This window comes from Pseudopipra pipra, chromosome 11, assembly GCF_036250125.1.
Source record: "Pseudopipra pipra isolate bDixPip1 chromosome 11, bDixPip1.hap1, whole genome shotgun sequence".
NCBI lineage: Eukaryota > Metazoa > Chordata > Aves > Passeriformes > Pipridae > Pseudopipra > Pseudopipra pipra.
Genome location: NC_087559.1, coordinates 1,708,454 through 1,728,514, shown reverse-complemented (window position 1 = coordinate 1,728,514; position 20,061 = coordinate 1,708,454). Strand labels below are relative to the sequence as shown.

Genomic DNA, 20,061 nt, shown 5'->3' with positions numbered 1-20,061 from the left:
CAGAATTGTCTGCAGGGATACACCAGGAGCCTTGAGGAAGGCCCTGTGGATTAGGCCTGAAGTGTTACATCCATGTCATTGCCAGAGAGGCTGGGAACAGCCTCCTGGCTCTTTTGGCACTTTGGTTGAACTTCTGAGCTGCTACTTTCGGCGCTGCCTTTGAATAGCTGAATTTATTTTTCTGCGTGTTCCGTTGCTTGGAGACAGTGAGGAGGAGAAACAGTCACTGCAGCTCATTTGGGTTCATTGCTGATAAGTTAGCATCTCTAATACAGAAATGTATTTTTAATAAGACTAATGGGCTGTGATTCCTGGCTTTTGCCAGGCAGAAGGTTAAATAAACTGGACTGGGTATAGAACCTGACACCCCGAGGGCTTTGATGTCACCTCGAGCAATGCCCTGAGTGGCTGTGCTTGTGCAGGCTCTTCTTTGGGAGGGTTTAATGCTGCTGCCACTTTATTAGGTTAATTTTTTTTCCCTATGTTCTCTAGAAATAGAAGGGATTAGATTTAAAAACTTAACAGACAGCAACAGCAACAAACCCCCCCCCCAAACCAAAGCCCCCCAACCTGACATTGTGTACCTGCTGAAGGACAACAGCTCCAAGCTGAGAGTGCCCAAGACAAATGTGTTTGCCTGGGAAAGCACTGGAACGTGTTCCCGTTTTAGCCTGGTACTGTTTTCGACTGGGACAAGTTATAAATTTTCTGGTCTTGCATCAGATGTTGGCAGCAGCAGTTAGTTTTTAATCATTCATGGGGCAACATTCCTGTTGCTCAAAAAAGCATTTGTCTGATCAAGAGCTTTCCAGAATTTGTTTATAAACCCTTCCTTGCCGCTGGAATATTTGGACGGCGTTAGCAGCAAAAGCCCAGATAATTTTGAATAGCTGAAGCCATCTCTCTGTTTATTCCCTGTTTTTATAGATTGCCTGTTCAAGCTGTGTCCCATGAACCGGTACTCGGCTCAGAAGCAGTTCTGGAAGGCAGCAAAGCCGGGAGCCAACAGCACCACGGACGCCGTGCTGCTCAATAAACTGCACGTGAGTGTTCACCCTCGGGCCCCTCTTCACCAGCAGCACTCAGCCAGCCTGATTTAAACAGGGATTTCCAGTCAACTGGACACCATGAACAGGGAGACACCAGCAGAGTACATAAAGATCAATGTGCAGGACTCCTTTGGAGGTGGTCAGATCCTCTCATTTATATAAAATGCTACTCAAGGTCTGTGTCCCCCAGTGCTGGTGTCCATGGTGCTGCTTTGGAGCCGTGGTGGCCCTTGAGGCTCCTGTCATTAACCTGTGCTAAATGTCACGGGGCTCTGAGTGGGCATTTTGGGTGGGACCCTTGAAACCACTGCACAGAATTCTCAGGCATCGCATCTCGACGTGGGAAACCGTGAGCTGCTGGTCTGATCAACCCATTGGGATTCCTCAGACAAACAGAGCTGCTCTTGCTACACGTGAAGGTTGATGGGTAATTATGAGTAATTAGAAGGCCAGCCAGCCTCTCCTTCCATATTAGCTCGCAGTATTTAATATCTTCTGGGTAAAATGTTGACATTCAGCAGCTGAAAACTCGGTAAGGAAGTTGATTGCTGTTTTTAGAGTTCCTATATAAAAAAAAGCCAACTTAACTTAAATACCATCTGTTGACTTTAGAGTTAAATAAACTCCGTGTTTATGTTAAAATTACATAGCTGGAGTACTTCATGTCAAAATTACAATTTGGGTATTTTTAGTCTCTTTAAGCCTATATTAAGCTCATTGTAGCCTGAAATACGGAATGGCCCCGTAGGAGAGTGTCACTTGCTGATTGCCATATGGCTGCCTTGCTCTTGCACTGCACAAAGACCCACTGTTGGACTCATTTTGCTTCTGAAAATACAATTTTATAAGCTAGAAGTATTAACTTGGCAAGGACAAAGCTATTTTGGTACTGGCTGTAGCACAGAGGTCCCTCACCTGGGCCGCGTTTCTCATGTTGGTAAGAGAAGGAGACACTGGCAGCAGGTTGGAAGTGATGGGGATTCTGGGTTGGTTATTTTGGTGTATAAGGAAAGGGGAGAGTTCATGGTATAAATACTGCATCATGCAGAAAAAAAAAAAGGCTTTGGAATTGCCCTGGATTATAGTGTCACTGGGAGTTGTCTTCCCTTCCCAGTGCAGGTGTCTGGGATCTGTCCCTGCTCATGTGACACTTTGCCCTTTTGTGCCAGTGTCCTGGAAATACAGGATTAGATTTTTCCAGAATTAGCCCCAGCTGAGTGATGTTTGCAGAGAAATGTCCCTCCATGAACTGCTTGTTTTGGTGGCAGAGTTTGAGTGCTCTCAGTGTTATTGGGGATCCTTTCATCTGCATCGCTCTGACACGAAGGCTGACGGGCTGAATCAGTGACCTGGGGCTTGGAAATAATTGGGGGCCATGTACCTCACTCACATCCAAACTTCTCTTTCTGCCTGTCACGTTGGGCCCTCGTGTCACCTTCTCCATGTGTCGGCACGGGGGATGCACCAAACCCCCTGTGCTCTGTGTGGGGCCCTGTCCACGTGCTCAGGGCTGTGAGCTCTGCCCAGGGGGAGGTTTCTTTATCAGTGCCTTTGATTTCCAGCCCAATCGATGATGCAAGATGGGTTCATCACCACTTGCCTTTTTTGGCTTCTGTTTGTCTGCTGGTGGAATTTACTGTGTGCCACGGAGCGCTCGGTGCTGAGGTCAGGTTATTTTAAGTTAATGCCATTTAAGGGATTTAAAATCTGGGACACTTGTCTGTCCCTGGTCCCACCTCGGTGCTGGTTGAGGAGCTGACATCTAGTGGCCAGAGAAGTGCTTCTTCTGGGATGATTGTCAGGTTTGGTGTGTGCTGGGGAAGTACATCCGGAGTCCTAATCGTGTTTTCACGGAATACATTATTTTCTGTATTGATAATCAATGTGGCACGTAGAGAAGTCCTGTCTGTGATTGCTGGTAGTTGAGAGGGATTTGGTGTCTTAAAGAAATCCTTTCTTGACAGACTACTTGGAAATCAAGAAAAAAAAAAGTTATATTTCAGTATTAAGGAGAAAATTGTGCGTTGCTGGATGTACTTTTGAATTTGAGTGAGCAGCTGTATCTCAGGTTCTCCTGGAGCAAGAGCCAGTTATGATACCTAACACAGCTTCTAAAAATAGCACATTTTGAGTGAGCTGGAATGGTGAAATTCTGTAACAGTGAGCAGAGAAATCTTCCTTTGAGGTAGCTGAGCTTTGTCCTGTGTTACTGGTACTTCACCTCAGCACAGTGAGGAACTGTGGGCACTTTTCTCCTCCAAGAGAGAACTGGACCTGCCTCAGTCCTTGAGACCCAAACCATAAACCTTGATCCTTAGCCTCCTACCAAGTTCAGTTTTAAATTACCCTCTACCACCAGATAGCAGTTAAAGCAAATAGAGATTTCTATTTTTAATTAAAATCATCTTTCATCTAAAGTGAGGGAGAATTTCTTAACCAAATGAAATGGTTTTAATAACAGCCTGGGCAAAATAACTCACTTTTAAAGGAAAAAGTGCAAGAGGTTGTTATAAATTATTAACTATTACTATGTGTTCTTCTAATCAGTTTTGGAGGGGCTTTCCCTTTTATTCCCCTGTTGGTGTGATACAGGGATGCTCAGCTGTAGCACAGAGTATCCAACAGCCTCGGGAAGGATGAGCTCTGGTGCTGGGAGTTGGAAATTCAGGTACCCGGAGCTGCAGTGGGCATTTGTACACATCTTCTCAATGATCCTGCTGCACAGGGTGGGGGGATTGGAGATGTTATAAAAAGACAGGCTGGAGAGGAGTTGGAGCCTGGGTTGGCAGAGGAAAATAAAAAATCAAAGTTGCAGTTCTTTCCATTTGTATAGAAGTCAGTAGAAAGGAGCATAGAATTCCTGACTGGAGTTGTTACCCATCTCTTTTCATCTTTTCCCCCCACAGGTACTTGCCTTCTACTCTGTCTGAGCTTTTCATCTCATATTTTATTCCAAAATTTTGTCAAATTGTACCCTAATTACTTAAATGATGTGTGTCTGTCTTCCTAAGCAATTGAAAAAGGGAACTGGAAATTATGCTGTTGGAAGCTGGAAAAAAAGGAAATTGGGCTATTTCAGCTGCTCACTGTTGTTCCAGTTCTTTGAAATACTCTCCAAGAGCCTCAGGTGTTTGGCCACCCTTTTGTAAAAACCCAGGGAATTAAATTATTATCCCTTGATTTCAGCATGCGGCCGACTTGGAGAAGAAACAGAACGAAACCGAGAACAGGAAACTGCTGGGAACAGTCATCCAGTATGGGAATGTGATCCAGGTAGGCTGTGGGAACAGTCATCCAGTATGGGAATGTGATCCAGGTAGGCTGTGGGAACAGTCATCCAGTATGGGAATGTGATCCAGGTAGGCTGTGGGAACAGTCATCCAGTGTGGGAATGTGATACAGGTAGGCTGTGGGAACAGTCATCCAGTGTGGGAATGGGATCCAGGTAGGCTGTGGGAACAGTCATCCAGTGTGGGAATGGGATCCAGGTAGGCTGTGGGAACAGTCATCCAGTGTGGGAATGGGATCCAGGTAGGCTGTGGAAACAGTCATCCAGTGTGGGAATGGGATCCAGGTAGGCTGTGGGAACAGTGAGCCACTGTGGCAGTGGGATCCCCATGGGCTGTGAGCATCTTTGCCAGCTGGAGAGGATTTTGGTCAAAATTCCCTACTCAGTGGATGTTAAATTGCTGGAGTTCATGGCCAGGATCTGTGGTGTTGCCAGCTTTGACCGTGCCCTGCAGGGGGATTCTGGGAAGCAGGGCCTGGGTGCACAGCTATGATGAGGTCACTTTTTTGTTAGGGGCTAATTGTGTGTATTTTTGGTGTCACCACTGATTGCTTTCTTCAGAAATCCTTGGAGCCTTCCTGAGAGTTGGCCACGTGAAGGTGGCACGTGCACAACACCAAATACCTCTCACTGTCAGATGTTGACACCACAAATGACAAACTGCCACAGAGAAGAAAAGTCCTTAGGAATAGTCACATTTTCTCTTAAATGAGACCAAGCAAAGCAAGATAGAAGCAGCTTTGCCTCTTACAGAGAGAACCACTTAGTCCCCAGCACTTCACAGGTTTTGGTCCTGGGTTTTTGAGCTGGCTGTTGTAAAGGGACGAGGACATGTCTGAGTGTTTGTTGTTTGCTGGGGAAGGGACGGTTGGATTCACTGAAGATGTTTTGTGCTGTAGGGCTGTATCTGTGAGTGGAATTGTGCCTGAGCCCATCAATATTTGTGTATAATTTAGTTTTAACTCCTGCATAGAAATGTGGTTGTCTCGTGCACGCTCGGTTTCTTGAGGGGAGGAAGATGAGCATTCTTAGAACGGAACTCTGATTCTTATTCTAGCTGCTTCACTTAAAAAGTAACAAATACTTAACAGTAAATAAGAGGCTGCCAGCTCTGCTAGAGAAGAATGCAATGAGGGTGACCTTGGATGAAGCTGGAAATGAAGGTTCCTGGTTCTACATCCAGCCCTTCTACAAACTGCGGTCCATCGGAGACAGCGTAAGTGCTGGGAGCAGTGTCCTCACCTGCTCCTTGGGGCACAGCCTGGCCAGGCTGGGCTTGGGAATCCTGCCCTGCAATTAATGAAATGCACAGATCTCTCAGTGCGTGATGATGCAGGAACAACCTTTTTCCTCTGCTGTCATGAGGGGGAGGAAAATCGCTATGGTAACTTGTATTTTGGAAACGTGGAATGATCTAACATTGGAGGGAATAAGGGACCTAATTAGGCTGGCCTTGCACAATTCCTGCCCAATTCAAAATGGTAGGAAATGTTGAGTTCCTTCAGGAGGCCTGGAAGAAATAATTAGCATCTTGATTTTCAGTGTTTTCAGTTTAGAATCCAAACTCATCATCACTTCGGATATAAGGAATGAGGTAATAAGGAAGTCAAATGTTCCTGTTCATGGGAAATCTGGAAAAAATGGTGCTGATTAAATGCATTGCCATTTTAATCTCTTAATCTTGGGTTTTTTTCTTGCAAAATGTGAGTCGCTGGGGTATATTATTTGCCTAAAAGCAGGAGGTAATAAGTGTCAGTGTGCTCTGGGGTTTAGGCCAGGTATGTATTTGGCACCTTAACAGAGTGAGCTTTATCGAGTAGCAATAATTTATCCTGTAGCCCCTCTGCACCAGAACTCAGTCTGCTGCTTCTGCAAGGCTCTGAGACCAGCATCACTGGGGTTTTTGCCTCAGTGGCTGAGTTTGGTGAGGTAAATTCTGAACCAAACAGAACCCTGGCAGAACACTCAGACTGGCATCTCTCCTAACTGCAGTAAGGTGATTTCCTCCTGTCACTTCCATTAAAACGATGGAAGAAAAAGAATTTTCCCAGTGTGCAAATTTCTGTCTGATGCTGCCCTTCCCTCCAGGTGGTCATTGGAGACAAAGTGGTCCTGAATCCTGTCAATGCTGGGCAGCCTCTCCACGCCAGCAGCCATCAGCTCGTGGATAACCCGGGATGCAATGAGGTGAGGGGACATGGGCACAGCTGGAGCAGCTGGACAGACCTCTCTGGGCTTCAGCTGAGCTGTTTGTACACGTTTTATGAAGTCCAGCAAGTTGTTTGGTACCTGTGGCATTGCTTAGGAATGGTTATCTTGGTGATCAGTGACTTACCAGAGCTCACAGACTTTTGTCGTATCTGTTGGGCACTGGCAGAGTCTCTTTTGCATGACTGGCTAAAAGTAAGGATTTCCTTCAAAATCAAAAGTTGTGGCACAGTGATGTGCCCCATACTGGTCACTGTGAAGAAAATTAAGTCCACCCTCAGCCAAAACCAGCACAGCTGTGTAGCCCATGACTTGCAAGCAAGTCAGCTCTGAAGTTCCTTGTTCTGGAGTAGGTACAGAAAGGCTTTGCTTCTCTAGAGTAACACAGCCAGGACTGCAGGAGTCTGGTGAAAATGGTCTAGAAAGCAAGACAGTGGCTCATATCTTGTGGAGGCACAAGACAGTGGGACTGATGGGTTCAGTTTTCCCTTTAGGTCAACTCAGTGAACTGCAACACCAGCTGGAAGATCGTGCTCTTCATGAAATGGAGCGACAACAAGGACGACATCCTCAAAGGGGTGAGACCCAGGGCCCTGCCTGCCTGTAACCCCCTCCCCAGGGGTGCTGCCCCTGCTGACCCTGCTGCCTTGGCAGGGGGACGTGGTGAGGCTGTTCCACGCGGAGCAGGAGAAGTTCCTGACGTGTGATGAGCACAGGAAGAAGCAGCACGTGTTCCTCAGGACCACGGGCAGACAGTCGGCCACGTCTGCCACCAGCTCCAAGGCCCTGTGGGAAGTGGAGGTGAGGGCTGTAACCCAGGCTGGGGGTGGCTTTGTAGGAACAATTACTGCTGCTCTTTAAAAGCACTGCATCTGGAATTCTTTTTTTAGGTACAAGTCTTCCCAATGTTCTAAGTTTAAATTAAAATTCCTTTGCTGGCTGTGGTCTCTGTGCACAGTCACAGTGGAGTTCTGCTCTCTGATGGTGCAGCACGGAGCTCTCAAGTTCAGGTGCTTGACAATTCAGAAAAGAGGGACAGAGGAACATCTATGAAGTCATTTTCTTACCAGTCACTGAAGTTTAACACCAGCTTATAATTTCCACTGTCCCGCTGAGTGTACTGAACGCTCTATTTTTGGTGTGGAATAATGTGATTATGCATATCCTCATTTGATAGAAGGCTGCAACCCTTTGCTGGTCTGTCTGAACTGGCTTTTTTTTTCTCTACTTGGCTTTTAAACAGAGTGACTAACACCTTGGCCAGCTCTGACTTCTTAAAATATCCTCAGTCTATTGGTGTTATTAGAGTTGGTTTATGATTTTAAATGTGAGCTGCATGTAAGAATCAAAAAATTAATTGTAATGGTGGGTAGGTGGTGTTTATATTCTCCTTCCAGAAGTATCTGCTTTGACATTCAGCTTCTCCTGTATTTGAAATGAAAGCCTGACTCTAATGCCCATTACTTGGACATGGTGCAGCACATCAGTCTGTGGTGACTGTGCAGTGTGTGCAGTCACCTGGTGGCAAATGTGGGCACAGGTGAGGTAGCCCTGCTCTGCCAGGCACAGCTGGGCTGTGATGGGTCCTCCCTAAGGAAGCAGATGTATCCACAGGCACCTGATGGGAGGTAACAGATCATCAGGTGATGGAGGCTCTACCTGCCCCAGAGGTTAGGGAGTAAATAGAACTTTTGTTCAGCTGCATTGGAAATATTTCCCAGTGTCTTCCCTCACCCGCTTTGAGATGGTCAAAAATCAGACCAGAAAGAGTAAAGGATTTGTTGCATTGCTTTAGGAAGTGTTTAAAGACCTGGCACCACATGTAGATGTCAAGCACCTTCTTGAATTCCTTCTCTGCCAGCCTGCACCGTACCCTTCCTGCTGGGATGGACAAACTGAACTCGTGGCAGCCGGCTCAGGGCATGGGCTGCTCTGTGTGTCCAGGGGGGAACGGTGGGTCTGCCTGTCCTGGAGCTCTCTTTGCTCCCAGCTGCCCGTGCAGTGAGGTGGGTGCTGTTGGGGGGCTCTGTGCCATGCCCTGACCGTGGTTTCCCCCTGGCAGGTGGTGCAGCACGATCCCTGCCGCGGCGGCGCCGGATACTGGAACAGCCTCTTCAGGTTCAAGCACCTGGCGACAGGGCACTACCTGGCAGCAGAGGTAGGGGGCCGAGGGGCCCTGCCCTCCCTCACAGCCTTTCCTGCCTCTGACACCTTCTGCAAACCTGTCATTTCCTGCCCTAAAAGCAGACACGGGGAGGGGAGCGGGACAGCAGTGTTGGGGTCATTAGGGTCAATGCCAAAGTAGATGCTAAAGGCTGGAAATGAGGTGAAAGACACTTCAAAGAATACCATGGTCTGGGGTAGTCTGGAGCTGATTTTACTTCCTGTACGAATTCTAGAGGCAGTAACTTCTCCTGCAGAGAATAGACACTAAATAGTATCCTGTCATGTGGGCAGTAGAATCAAGATGACTTTATTAACAGATGAATAAATGGTAAATGGCTGAGAGCCTTTGGGGGGAAAATGAATTCAACTGTTGATAATTTCTCTTGATTCACTGATTTTTGAGCAGAATTGTAGAACTGAGTATAAAACGAAAATACAGCCAGACTTCACACCAGTGTGAAAGAACTGCAGATAAAGAAAATATCCCATTTTATATTCATCTGATAAGCAGATTGGAAAATCAGCAGCATTTTGTCACATGCACACTTGAAAATCCTTTTCAGTAGTGATCCAGTGTAGAGCTTTTCCAGTAAATCTTGGTGTTTCATATAATCAGCCAAACCAAAAACATGGTCTTACATCATGCAAGAATATACCAGAGGAAATGGCTCACCTGATCCCTGGTTAGAATAGTGTTTGTTCTAAAAGATTTCTGCCCAGCCAGTTAATTTCTAGTTGGAAATTCCACTTGGAATTTAAAAAAACCCCAAACATAAACTTGTTAACTCTCTACTCTTGCTCCTGTAGTGATTATCCTGAACAACTAAATCTCTCTGCGTGTTCGCAGACTATTTAATTCTGAATTGTTGGGCCTGATGAGCTGTGCTGGGTTTGGGCAGTGTGTCCTGCATGCCTGGTGGAGCTGTGGCAGCGCAGGGATTTTTAACAACACAAGTTTAGCTGGTGCTGAGGTTGTTTCCCACTTCCACCTGTGCTGGAGTTTTGACGTGCCTGTGGTTCTGTTTCATCAGGTAAACCCTGACTATGAGGAAGATGACCTGGAGTGTCAATCCTCAGTAAGTATAGGCAAGAGTATGATCTTGCCCCTGGTTGAGGAGGGCTTGGCACAGGCCCAGGGTTTACCTGGGCAGTGCAGAGCTGGGCCAGGCTTGGTAGTGAAGAAACTAAAAACCTGAGGATGCTCTGAAGGCTTTTAAGGCCTCTCCAGAGGAGTGGATATTAACTGGATTAGGCTTTAGAGAAGAGCAATGCACTTGCAGCTGAGTTTACACATTACCTGAACCCCCCCCTCGCCTCCCCCCTTTGTGGCATCTCTTTTTCTGTCTTCTGTTTCTTAAACCTTTGTTTCCTTGAAGCACTGTCTTGAGTGGGTCTGGAAAGCAAGTTGCTCCAGCTGACACCAGCTGGGAAGTGTCCCTGAGGGGATGTCCCACGGTGCTGTGCCTGTCACTTGTCTGACCTCCTTGTTTAAGAAACAAATTCCCTCTTGTTGTACTTGTCACAGGAAAACAGGATAACGGGTCTAGAGAGCAGGAATGAGGGTGATTTGAGTGCCATTCCTCTGATTTTCCTGTGAAAGCAAGTCTGTGGTGTTGTCAGTGAATGTTGTTGTGTCAAAGATGGAGTGTGTGATGCTTTGTATTGACAGAAGCTTCTCTTTGGTGTCAAAGGGAACCAGCACTGAAAACAGAGAAAACTGGAACAGCACTTTCCATTGTGGATTATGTTTCTTTAGTTGGGTTTGATCACAGGCTTATGCAGCTTTCTTGGTCACTTATCCTGTATTATGGAAGATTTGCTCCATTTGGAGATGACAAAGAGCTACTCCTCCCCTCTTTGAGATGAATGTGATGCTTTGAAATCCTGCAGGCTGGATTTTTCCTCCTAAAAGGATTTGTCATTGGAGCCTGGCCGTTAAAACGCTTCCCTTGCCCCCAGATACTGAGCTGTTATCCTGATTAGTGGCATTTGGCTGCTCAACTGCAGTAAACATACTAAAAATATGAACAAAAACCCACCCATAGCTTTTGTTTGGGAGGGGGGTGGGAGTGGGATCCAATATTGAGCTATTCTGTTGGCTCAACTTCTGGAGGTTAATCAGTGTTGATGTCTTTCAGGTAGACATCCATCCTCCTCTGATGTGCAGGATAACATTGATGCACTCAGAGCTCTCCTGACTTTTCCCTGCTCTGTCTCTTTACCACTAGGTGGCAAAAATAGACCAGAAAGAACAGGATCAGGAGCACATAATTCAGTTCTGACGTGACATCACCACATCCTCTAACATTCACTACTGACAGGAGGGTGTAGGCTGCTTTATCCAAGTTTATCCAAACTCCAGCTTGCTCCAAATGTGAGCTGTCTGCAGGGTTCCTGTGCACAGCTCTGTGTCTTATTGTTTTCTCCTTATCCCTCAGGGAGCTGTACCAGAAGGGGTTTAAATGGGCATGGGTGAGGTGCCAGTTCTGCCTTTGAGCAGCAAAGGGGGCTGCTGTTGTCACAGCCTTGGGGTTGAAGTTTCACTGCTCCCTAAATTGCCCCATTTCCTACTTTCTGGTTCGCTGTTCAGCTTTGCCACAGTTTCACTAAGTGACCAGTTGTGTCCTGGAGTACAAACTGAAAGCAGAGCAGCTGTGCTCCTTGCTGTGTTCCATCCCCTTGCTGTGGGGATGAGGAGACAGCTGAAATTCGGAGAATTCGTTCCAAGTGAGCGAATTTCTCCCGGTGTGAAGCCTCCAGATGGACTCCTGGAGTTGCTTCTTCCCTCGAAGGCACACTCCCAAAGTGTATTTCTGTTCCATACAGATAGCTGCCTGTTCCCATGTGCAAAATCAGACTTGAAATGTCACTGCTTTGCAGCCAAGTTCATTGACTGCAAATATGTGAACTTCAGAGTATCCTGAGGCACAAGCAACACTGGATACCTTTCCCATATGTTTAAGGATTGCAGTGCCTTCCACCAGGACTGTGAAAGACAGAGACTGAGTGCTGACTGCTTTGGGTGCCTCCCTCCACTGGTGCCACCATCCCAGAGAAACTGATAAATCACCTTGAAAATTGCATCCAGGGTGGAGATGGTTGTACATGCACAGCTGGCTCCTGTGTGCCAGACACTGATGGACTAGTGATGGCTGGGAGTGCCCTAGGGAAGGTTTTGGAGAAAGTTGTTGTTCCTTTTTCTCAGTCCATCTTCATTTTTTCCTACCCTCGTGTCCTTTCATCTGAAAAGCCAGGAATTTGTCCAGTTGGTGTCAGTATCTTTATTTTGTTGAAGGGGGCTGGTGATTTGCCAGCACCTTGGGAATAAAGATCCCTTTGGTGCCGTGGCCCTTGTAACATGTGCTTGAGAGCACCACAGGCCGTAGTGTGAACAGCAAGACATCCAACCCCTTGATTAGCTCTTTGTTTCTCTTGCCTGGGATTGATAGATGCCAGTCCCATTTTTGCTGCTGAAGGTGGTTATTTCCCAGCAAGACTGTTGGTGCATTGTGTGTGGGTTTTTTATATTTGCAGCTCTAACTAATTACTTTGTTAGAGGGATAATTGCAGTCTGTGTGAGGAGCTGGTGGTGTCGGGGGTGGGGATCTCAGCAGATGTGGGTCACCTGAAACCAGAGTCAGAGTTCCCAGTGTGTGTGGGGCGAGTGGCTGGGGACTCTTGTCCCTTCTGGCACTGTGTGTGAGGTACAATGTCCGTGCTGTGGGGTTTGCCGTGGTTGTGAGCCAGAAATCCTCCCCAGTTGCAGCGGGGAAGCAGAGAGTGCTCAGCGGGAGCAGCCGCCCGTGTGCCCCGTGTCCTGCAGCTCTGCAGGTGATGCAGAGCCACGTCTGCAGTCCCAGGTGTTTGGGGCTGGGCAGTGGTTCTGGGGGCCAGGCCTGACCGGGGTGGGGGTGTCGTTCCCAGCTGGACCCCGAGCAGGACGCGGCGCGGCGGGGCCCGCGCGCCCAGGAGAAGATGGCCTACTCCCTGGTGTCCGTGCCCGAGGGCAACGACATCTCCTCCATCTTCGAGCTGGACCCCACCACCCTGCGCGGGGGAGACAGCCTCGTCCCCAGGTACGGCCCACACGGGCACGGCTCGCTCTGCTCTGCGGCTCAGGGCTTCTGGGCACTTACAGCTGTTTGCTTTTATCCTTCGGAATTAAGTTCTTCCTCAGGTCATTGTAAAAAATACTCTAAAAATGCCTGAAGCTTCACTTTAGTGCTTTGGAATTGAGTTATGAGTACTTTACAAATGAGTTATGATGAGAACATCGTGTTATAGATGGGAAAATTGAGATTAAGTGACTTCCTAAGTGACTTCTTGTCAGGGAACGACCTGGGACTAAAAGTCTTGGGTGTCCTGTCAAACCATTCCTGTGACCTGTCTGTATTAAGCTAGTTAAGATGTAATATCAAGTATTTAGCACTTCATTCTCTGTTGTTTACATGTTCTTTACTGTTCATATGGTCCATCTTCCTACTTAAAAGATGCTGAACCCTTCAAAGACACACGGTCTGCATGATGTCCCTTTGCTGTCTGTTCCCACTGAGAAAGCACAGCAAATTTGTTTCATCTACTGTAGCAGCTCTCTAAATCAGATACTCCAAAATAAAGATACCAGGGAGTTCTGGGCTGAAAGCTCCAAGGGTGAGGGAGGAAGCTGGCAGCTCAGATACACCCTATCAGTGGAAATGTGAGGATGGGAAGAGGTTTAATTTGTTGCTGTGCAGCAGCTGAGTTACAGCACCACAATGTGGATGTGGTTCTGTTTTAAAGCAGAATCTGTTTTGCTACAGAAGACTTCCTGAGGTGAATTTATAGAATGAACTGAGGCAAGAAGAATGTTATTCCTGTTGTGGTGTGCAGCATGGATGGGGATGACGCTTCTTTTCCACTTGTTCCTGCCAACATCTCGCAATCCGAACAATGTGAAGATTCCCTGGCTGGGGAGCTGACTCAGCTCTGGAACTCTTGGCTTTCTTTCAGGAACTCCTATGTCAGGCTCAGGCACCTTTGCACCAACACCTGGGTTCACAGCACCAATATCCCTATTGATAAAGAAGAGGAGAAACCCGTGATGCTTAAAGTAAGTTCTGTTACTTTCTGTAAGCACATCCCTTGATTCCTGTGTTTCCACAAAGGTGATGTTGTGGCAGGAGTTCCAGTCCCTGGGACTGCTGGGTCTGTCACACACCAAGCATGTAACAGTGGTGGCCAGTGCCCATGCAAAACACTTGCTCTTAAAGGTTCTGTTTTGTGGTAGTTTACCAGTTATGCTGTTCAATGTCCACTGCACAATAGTCATCATCAGGAGGATGTTTTTACCACTGTGTACAACAACGTTTTGCCATCTCACCTGCTGTTTCTCTGGGTTTAGGAGCAGCTTTCAGCTTGCACAGAGGGGTAGTATTCTCAAAGTTTGGCTTCAGCAGTAGTCTCATGCTGTGTGAGCAGGGTGGGGCTTTCCTCCTGTTTCGTTATCACCGGGTGTGTGAACCACAGCTTTGTTCCTGCCCTGGGGTTTGATGATAAAACTTGTCTGGGTTTCAGATTGGTACCTCTCCAGTGAAGGAGGACAAAGAAGCTTTTGCTATAGTACCAGTGTCACCTGCAGAGGTTCGGGACTTGGATTTTGCAAATGATGCAAGTAAGGTTTTAGGTTCCATTGCTGGCAAGTTGGAAAAGGGAACAATAACCCAGAATGAAAGAAGGTAAGGAAAGCAGAATTGGGTTCACATAGTTTGCTTCCTTTACCCAGTAACTGTTCCTTTGAAAATTCTATCTGTGTATGCAGTAGAACAGGGATTTGGTTTCCTCCTTGATGAGAATTTTAAAAAATTGGTGGTTTCGTTGTTGTCGTGTGGACAATGGAGTTTCTCAGGCCTGGTCTGTCCAGCCCTCCCTGTCCTCTGTGAAGTGAGAGCATGAGAAATGTTGTGAGCCTGGGGGACTAATCCCCAGCATACCTTTGCAAATTGAGTGTGGGAATTCCTAATCCATCTTGTGAAGACTGAACATATGACTTGTTGCAAATCCTCTGTGTCCGTGAAAATGTGGCCACACAAAAAGAGCACAGAGGTGGCTGTGTCAGACCAGGGCCCGTGTGCTTCCACAGCCAAGGCCTTTTACTTGGCATTGGCAGAGATTATCACCTGATTTATTGTTTCTGACAATTGAAAGAGCTGCCAAATAGAACTTGGCAAGAGTAGAGTTGCCCTGAAGTGATATTGTTGTCTTACTGCTGCTCTTGTTTAGCTGTTGGACCCTGAGGCTGTAGCAATGGGGGAGCATTAGTTCCTAATTTTAAGTTCTGTACAAACCTCTGAGCTTCATCCAGTCTCTAATTGATGCTCATTTTTCACTTAGCATTTAGAAAGCTGTGTAAACTTACCCTGGCATTGTTCTTTTAACACACAGAATTTGCAGTCTGGTGTTAACAACTTCTGGCTTTTCTGTAGATCTGTTACCAAACTGCTGGAGGATTTGGTCTACTTTGTTACTGGTGGAACTAATTCTGGACAAGATGTCCTTGAAGTGGTGTTTTCTAAACCTAACAGAGAACGGCAAAAGCTGATGAGAGAACAGAATATTCTGAAGCAGGTGGGCTGTCTCTAAACTCTGCCTACAAGAAGGGTTTTTGGAAAAGAGAACTTGTTAATAGAGAACCTGACCAGGTTGGAGGGGGCTTGGAGCAGCCTGGGCTAGTGGAAGGTGTCCCTGCCCATGGCAGGGGGTGGAACGAGATGGGCTTTAAGGACCCTTCCAACCCAAACCACTTTGTGGTTCTATGAAGTTTTGGTCCAAATTTATTAGGACTAAAAGATCCTTTGAGTTTCCAGCTTTCAGCAGGCTCTGGGGAGTGGGATTGTAGGCCCACTGTTGCTAGAAGGAAAAATTAGAGTATATAGTGTTAAATGAGGGTGACCAACATCTTCTGTCCAGGCTGCTCCACGGCCCAGGAGCTTGGTGACTGCCATGGATTTCTCATGTACCTTTAGATATTTAAAGACACCGCTTTTACACTATTTTTACCCAGGGAAGGCAGTGCCTCATGGGGCTGTGTGTTTGTTTTTAACGACCATCCAGATTTTCAAGCTGCTGCAGGCGCCGTTCACGGACAGCGGCGATGGGCCGATGCTGCGGCTGGAGGAGCTGGGGGACCAGCGCCACGCGCCCTTCAGGCACATCTGCAGGCTCTGCTACAGGGTGCTCAGGCACTCCCAGCAGGACTACAGGAAGAATCAGGTTGGAAATATGTCTGTCCTGTTCAATGGCACCAGCATTGTTCATGTGTTCTGAAAAAAAAAAAAAAGGCTGCATCCTGTTAATGAAACCCTGCTCTGCTGTGCTTGGTTGTACAGTCAGCAAGAGGTTTTGGGATGGCTCAGTTTTATCCTATCTGGATTTTTTCATCTCTCCCAGAGACTATAATGTAATTAGCACTGGTTCCAAGTGGGATTTAAGAAAACAACAGAATTTCTAGATTTCTAGTTGTCACATCCAGGTGAATTACAAGACTTTCTTTGCTCTCGCTTACTGCAGACTCCGCTGAAAGTTGTCCTGTGAATCAAGGCTGCTCAGTTTTGTTGCCATGTATTAAAAACAAACTCAGATAAGGATAGCTGCCTTGCTGGTATCTAGCCTGGGAGGGAGGGAGGGAGGTGTTAAATTTGTCTGTCATTTGCTTTCTTTCAAAAGAACAGTTTGGATCTAATCCATTCGCTCCCTGGGATGTTGGTATTGATGAACATCCTACTGTTTTCTCTTATTGTTTTAAATTCTGAGGGTTAGTTACAACCCCCTCCTCCTTCCCTCTGTGTTTTGAAGGAATACATTGCCAAGCAGTTTGGCTTCATGCAGAAGCAGATTGGCTACGATGTGTTGGCCGAGGACACCATCACAGCCCTGCTCCACAACAACCGCAAGCTCCTGGAGAAGCACATCACAGCTGCTGAGATTGACACCTTCGTGAGTCTCGTGAGGAAAAATAGGGAGCCCAGGTGAGAGCTGCACTTTTGAGTATGTAATTACCCTTTTCCTTCTGAGAAAAGTCTGTACCTGCCAGCTTGCTCAGAAGGAAGCACAGCTAGTTCCTTCTGTTTTGACACTCCATTCCTTCTCCCCTCGGGCAGCACTCCTGCTCTGCACTGTTCAAATGGAGCTCTGACTGTTTTCTTCCTGAAATGGAGATTGCTTCAGTCTAGATCTCCCCAGTGATTGATACCCCTCTGGCTCATGTTTCCCACCAGGTTTTTGGATTACCTCTCTGATCTGTGCGTTTCCATGAACAAGTCTATTCCGGTGACACAGGAGCTGATTTGTAAAGCTGTGCTGAATCCAGCCAATGCAGACATTCTCATTGAAACCAAGTAAGTTAATGCCTGCAGAGCTGGTTTTCCTGGTGTGAAACAGAAGGAAGGTGCTTCAAAGCTGAGCACTCTGCTGGCACGTCTAGAGGAAGCAGGGAATTGTGTGCGGGGTCCTCTTCAAACACAGGGGAGCCGGGGACTGACGACAGCAAACGTCTGTCAGGGGTGTTCTCAGCCCTGCAGGCAGAAATCTTGGAGCTGTCTCATGGTTGATCCAAAGGAGACAGGCTTTGCAGGAAGGGGTGCAGACTCCCGTGGGCCTGATCCTGCTCTGGGCTCCAGCCTGGCCTCCATCAGCTCGGGAGGGAGCTCAGCTGGCAGTGGGGCAGCCCCTGATCCATCCCTGCCACCCTTTCCTCCCTCTGAGGTTTGGATCTTGGCCTCCAGCTCTCAGCACTGCCCTGCCACTGCTGAGGCCTCTTGGCAGGCACCAGGTCCTGCTTGTCTTTGATAAAGATGTCTTTATTCAATATATACACCAGAGAATAGATAACCATTATCAAAATTCTGTGAAAGGGAAGCCAGGTAGTATTTAAAGCAAAAGTGGGTAAGAGTATTCTTGCACATCTGATTCTCTTCATGAAATCATAAAGGCTGTATTTATTTCCACCAGCACTCAGTGTTGCTACATCACTTACTCATACTTATCCTTGTATATTTAGTTTGAGTTTTTTCAGATGTGCAGTTTTTTTCTTTGCTGCAGAACTAAAAGCCCCAAAAGCCCTTTTAGTATCAGCAGGTGATTTATTTCTGGTTATTCCACCACATAAGCCAGAAAAAAGTTTTGATCCAATTGGCATTTACAGGATACAGAACTAATAATTTTTTTCAAGGTATTTTTCTTTGCCAGATCTTTTCCTGGACTATGGAATGATCTTTGAACCATGTCTGCAAAGGTGGTTTTGAAAGTCAGTTACATGTGCCTTTAATTTCCTTGTTTCTTTAGTTTCTTCAAATGAAAGGAGCTGAAATGTTTGTCTTTTCAAGACTGAATGGAATGTTTATAATCTAAATTCACTCTAACCTAAAACTCCTAATAATAAGCCCCAAGGATTTTATGTAGTAAAGTGCTACTGCCACAGGAGTAACTGCTTTTACTCTGCTTTTACTGCTCTGCTTTTACTTGGCAGAGTTGAGGAATAAAATCTATGTTTTTGAATGCAGGTGAGATCATAAAATCACTTCCTTGTAGCTCCCCAGTACATTTTAGCAGGTGTCTGAAATGTTGCAAAGGGGTGCCTGGGTGCTGGCAGTGTGGGATGTGACCCCCCTCCTCCTGCAGGCTGGTCCTCTCCCGCTTCGAATTCGAGGAAGTGTCAAGTGGGGAAAACGCCCTGGACGTTGGAGAAGACGAGGAAGAAGTGTGGTTGTTCTGGAGAGACAGCAACAAGGAGATCCGCAGCAAGAGCATCCGAGAGCTGGCCCAGGATGCCAAGGAAGGGCAGAAGGAGGATAGGGACGTGCTCAGCTACTACAGGTGAACAGCACACATGAGCTGGCTGGCAGAGTTCACCAGGGCTGTGTGGGGAGGCCTGTGCTCTGCAGGGTGTGCTGTGGGACAAAGGGGCTGGTTTCACAGACAAAACGGCCTCTAGAGAGGGAGGATGAAGTCACTTTGAAGTGAGAGCTGAAAGCACAGAGTTATTCGTGGTGGGAAGTCCAGTTATCAGCTTGAGCAAGTTTAAACTGATTTAAAAGAGTTCAGGCTTCAGGTGCTGAATTTGCCCAGCACTTTGTGCCCGTGTTCCTGCTCGGTTTCCTGGCAGTGGGAGTCAGGAGAGCACAGGTGTGGTGTCCACTGTGTTCAGGTGGGAGCTGGGGTGAACAACCACCTGTGGGAAGAACAGGGTTGGGGTGTGCACGTGGCTTTGCTTTTGGTTTTCAGGAGTCACTGCTGTTCTCTCTGCCTTCTGCATTTCTCTCCAAGCCTTCAGTGGTCCTGTGGTCCTGAGCAGGACAACTCTGAAGTTCTGGACGTGCCCCAGGGTTGGTTGGTGGATGTGCAGAGCTGCTCTGTGCAGCCCAGGCCGTGCCTTGAGCAGGGTCTGACATGGAGTGATGTTTCCAGATGACTTGACAAGGCACTGAGTTCTTGGCATAGTGTGAGATCAGGTTTCAGCCCAGACCAAATTCCTGTGTCTGGATTAGAAACCCCTGGGAGTTGTTTGACTGACTCAACTGTGGCAATGCAGAAAGTACTAAATTATTTTTTTAATAGCTGTCTTAATTTGCATTACCTCTTCCATTGAAATGGTTCTTGCAGGAGAATTCCTAATACATGGTTTTATTTGGGCCTGTTGAAGCTCAAAAGGAGACCTCTGAGTTAAAATTTTTTAAATCATATAGGCTTTCAAAATACTTTTTTCCTTGCACTTGTTTTTAAATAGAATTGGTAGTGTTGATTATTGGTGTATATATATATTGGCATAATAATTGGTAGTGTTCATTATTTTTAGTCTACCTTATACCTCATAAATGTGCTTAAAAGAAGGGTTTAGAATATGATTCAATCAAATTCCATGGGGAGTGCTGAGAGTGAAAGGAGTCTCCTTCCAATTAAACATTCCTTTCTTGACCAGCAGCCTGTATGAACACTCAGGAGTGTTGGGCATCACATTATGGCCAGAGGTTAATTGTCAGCCTGTTGGATGTGCATAACTCAAATGCCACTTGCTTGTGGTCAGTTCATGGACTGAAAAGATTAGGAATTAAGTTCAGCTTTTCCTTACCAATTCTCTCACTGAAGGCAGCAGAGCTCAGTAGTTGTATAATCAGACACCTGATTTTTAAATGAATCTTTACCCATCTGTGTTGTTTTCTCAGTGACCAACTGTGACTTCAGCACCTGTAAGAAGTGTTTGGCCTTATACAGTGTTTAAACTGAGTTAACTAAAGTGTTGTTTGGATTCTGTTGTGCCTTTCCTAGAGAGCATTGCTTATTATTTACTGTGAGGGTGGGGAGGCCCTGGCACAGGTT

The 20,061-nt window shown here is 46.7% G+C and overlaps 1 protein-coding gene across 13 annotated transcripts in view; it reads left to right on the top strand.

The window, feature by feature from the left end:
- ITPR1 (inositol 1,4,5-trisphosphate receptor type 1) overlaps window positions 1-20,061 on the top strand; it is a 163,472-nt gene that overhangs the window by 47,485 nt on the left and 95,926 nt on the right. For 8 of the 13 annotated variants that reach the window (XM_064667113.1, XM_064667120.1, XM_064667123.1 and 5 more), the window contains exons 4-19: window positions 928-1,043; window positions 4,236-4,322; window positions 5,396-5,554; window positions 6,427-6,525; window positions 7,041-7,124; window positions 7,201-7,347; window positions 8,609-8,704; window positions 9,744-9,788; window positions 12,637-12,788; window positions 13,702-13,801; window positions 14,266-14,426; window positions 15,174-15,315; window positions 15,802-15,960; window positions 16,543-16,715; window positions 16,965-17,084; window positions 18,367-18,561. In XM_064667113.1, coding sequence (XP_064523183.1) covers window positions 928-1,043; window positions 4,236-4,322; window positions 5,396-5,554; window positions 6,427-6,525; window positions 7,041-7,124; window positions 7,201-7,347; window positions 8,609-8,704; window positions 9,744-9,788; window positions 12,637-12,788; window positions 13,702-13,801; window positions 14,266-14,426; window positions 15,174-15,315; window positions 15,802-15,960; window positions 16,543-16,715; window positions 16,965-17,084; window positions 18,367-18,561 — 2,035 coding nt within the window. Of the gene's footprint in view, window positions 1-927; window positions 1,044-4,235; window positions 4,323-4,379; window positions 4,409-5,395; window positions 5,555-6,426; window positions 6,526-7,040; window positions 7,125-7,200; window positions 7,348-8,608; window positions 8,705-9,743; window positions 9,789-12,636; window positions 12,789-13,701; window positions 13,802-14,265; window positions 14,427-15,173; window positions 15,316-15,801; window positions 15,961-16,542; window positions 16,716-16,964; window positions 17,085-18,366; window positions 18,562-20,061 lie in introns of those variants that run through there. The other 5 variants (XM_064667121.1, XM_064667124.1, XM_064667116.1 and 2 more) reach the window with 2 other exon arrangements.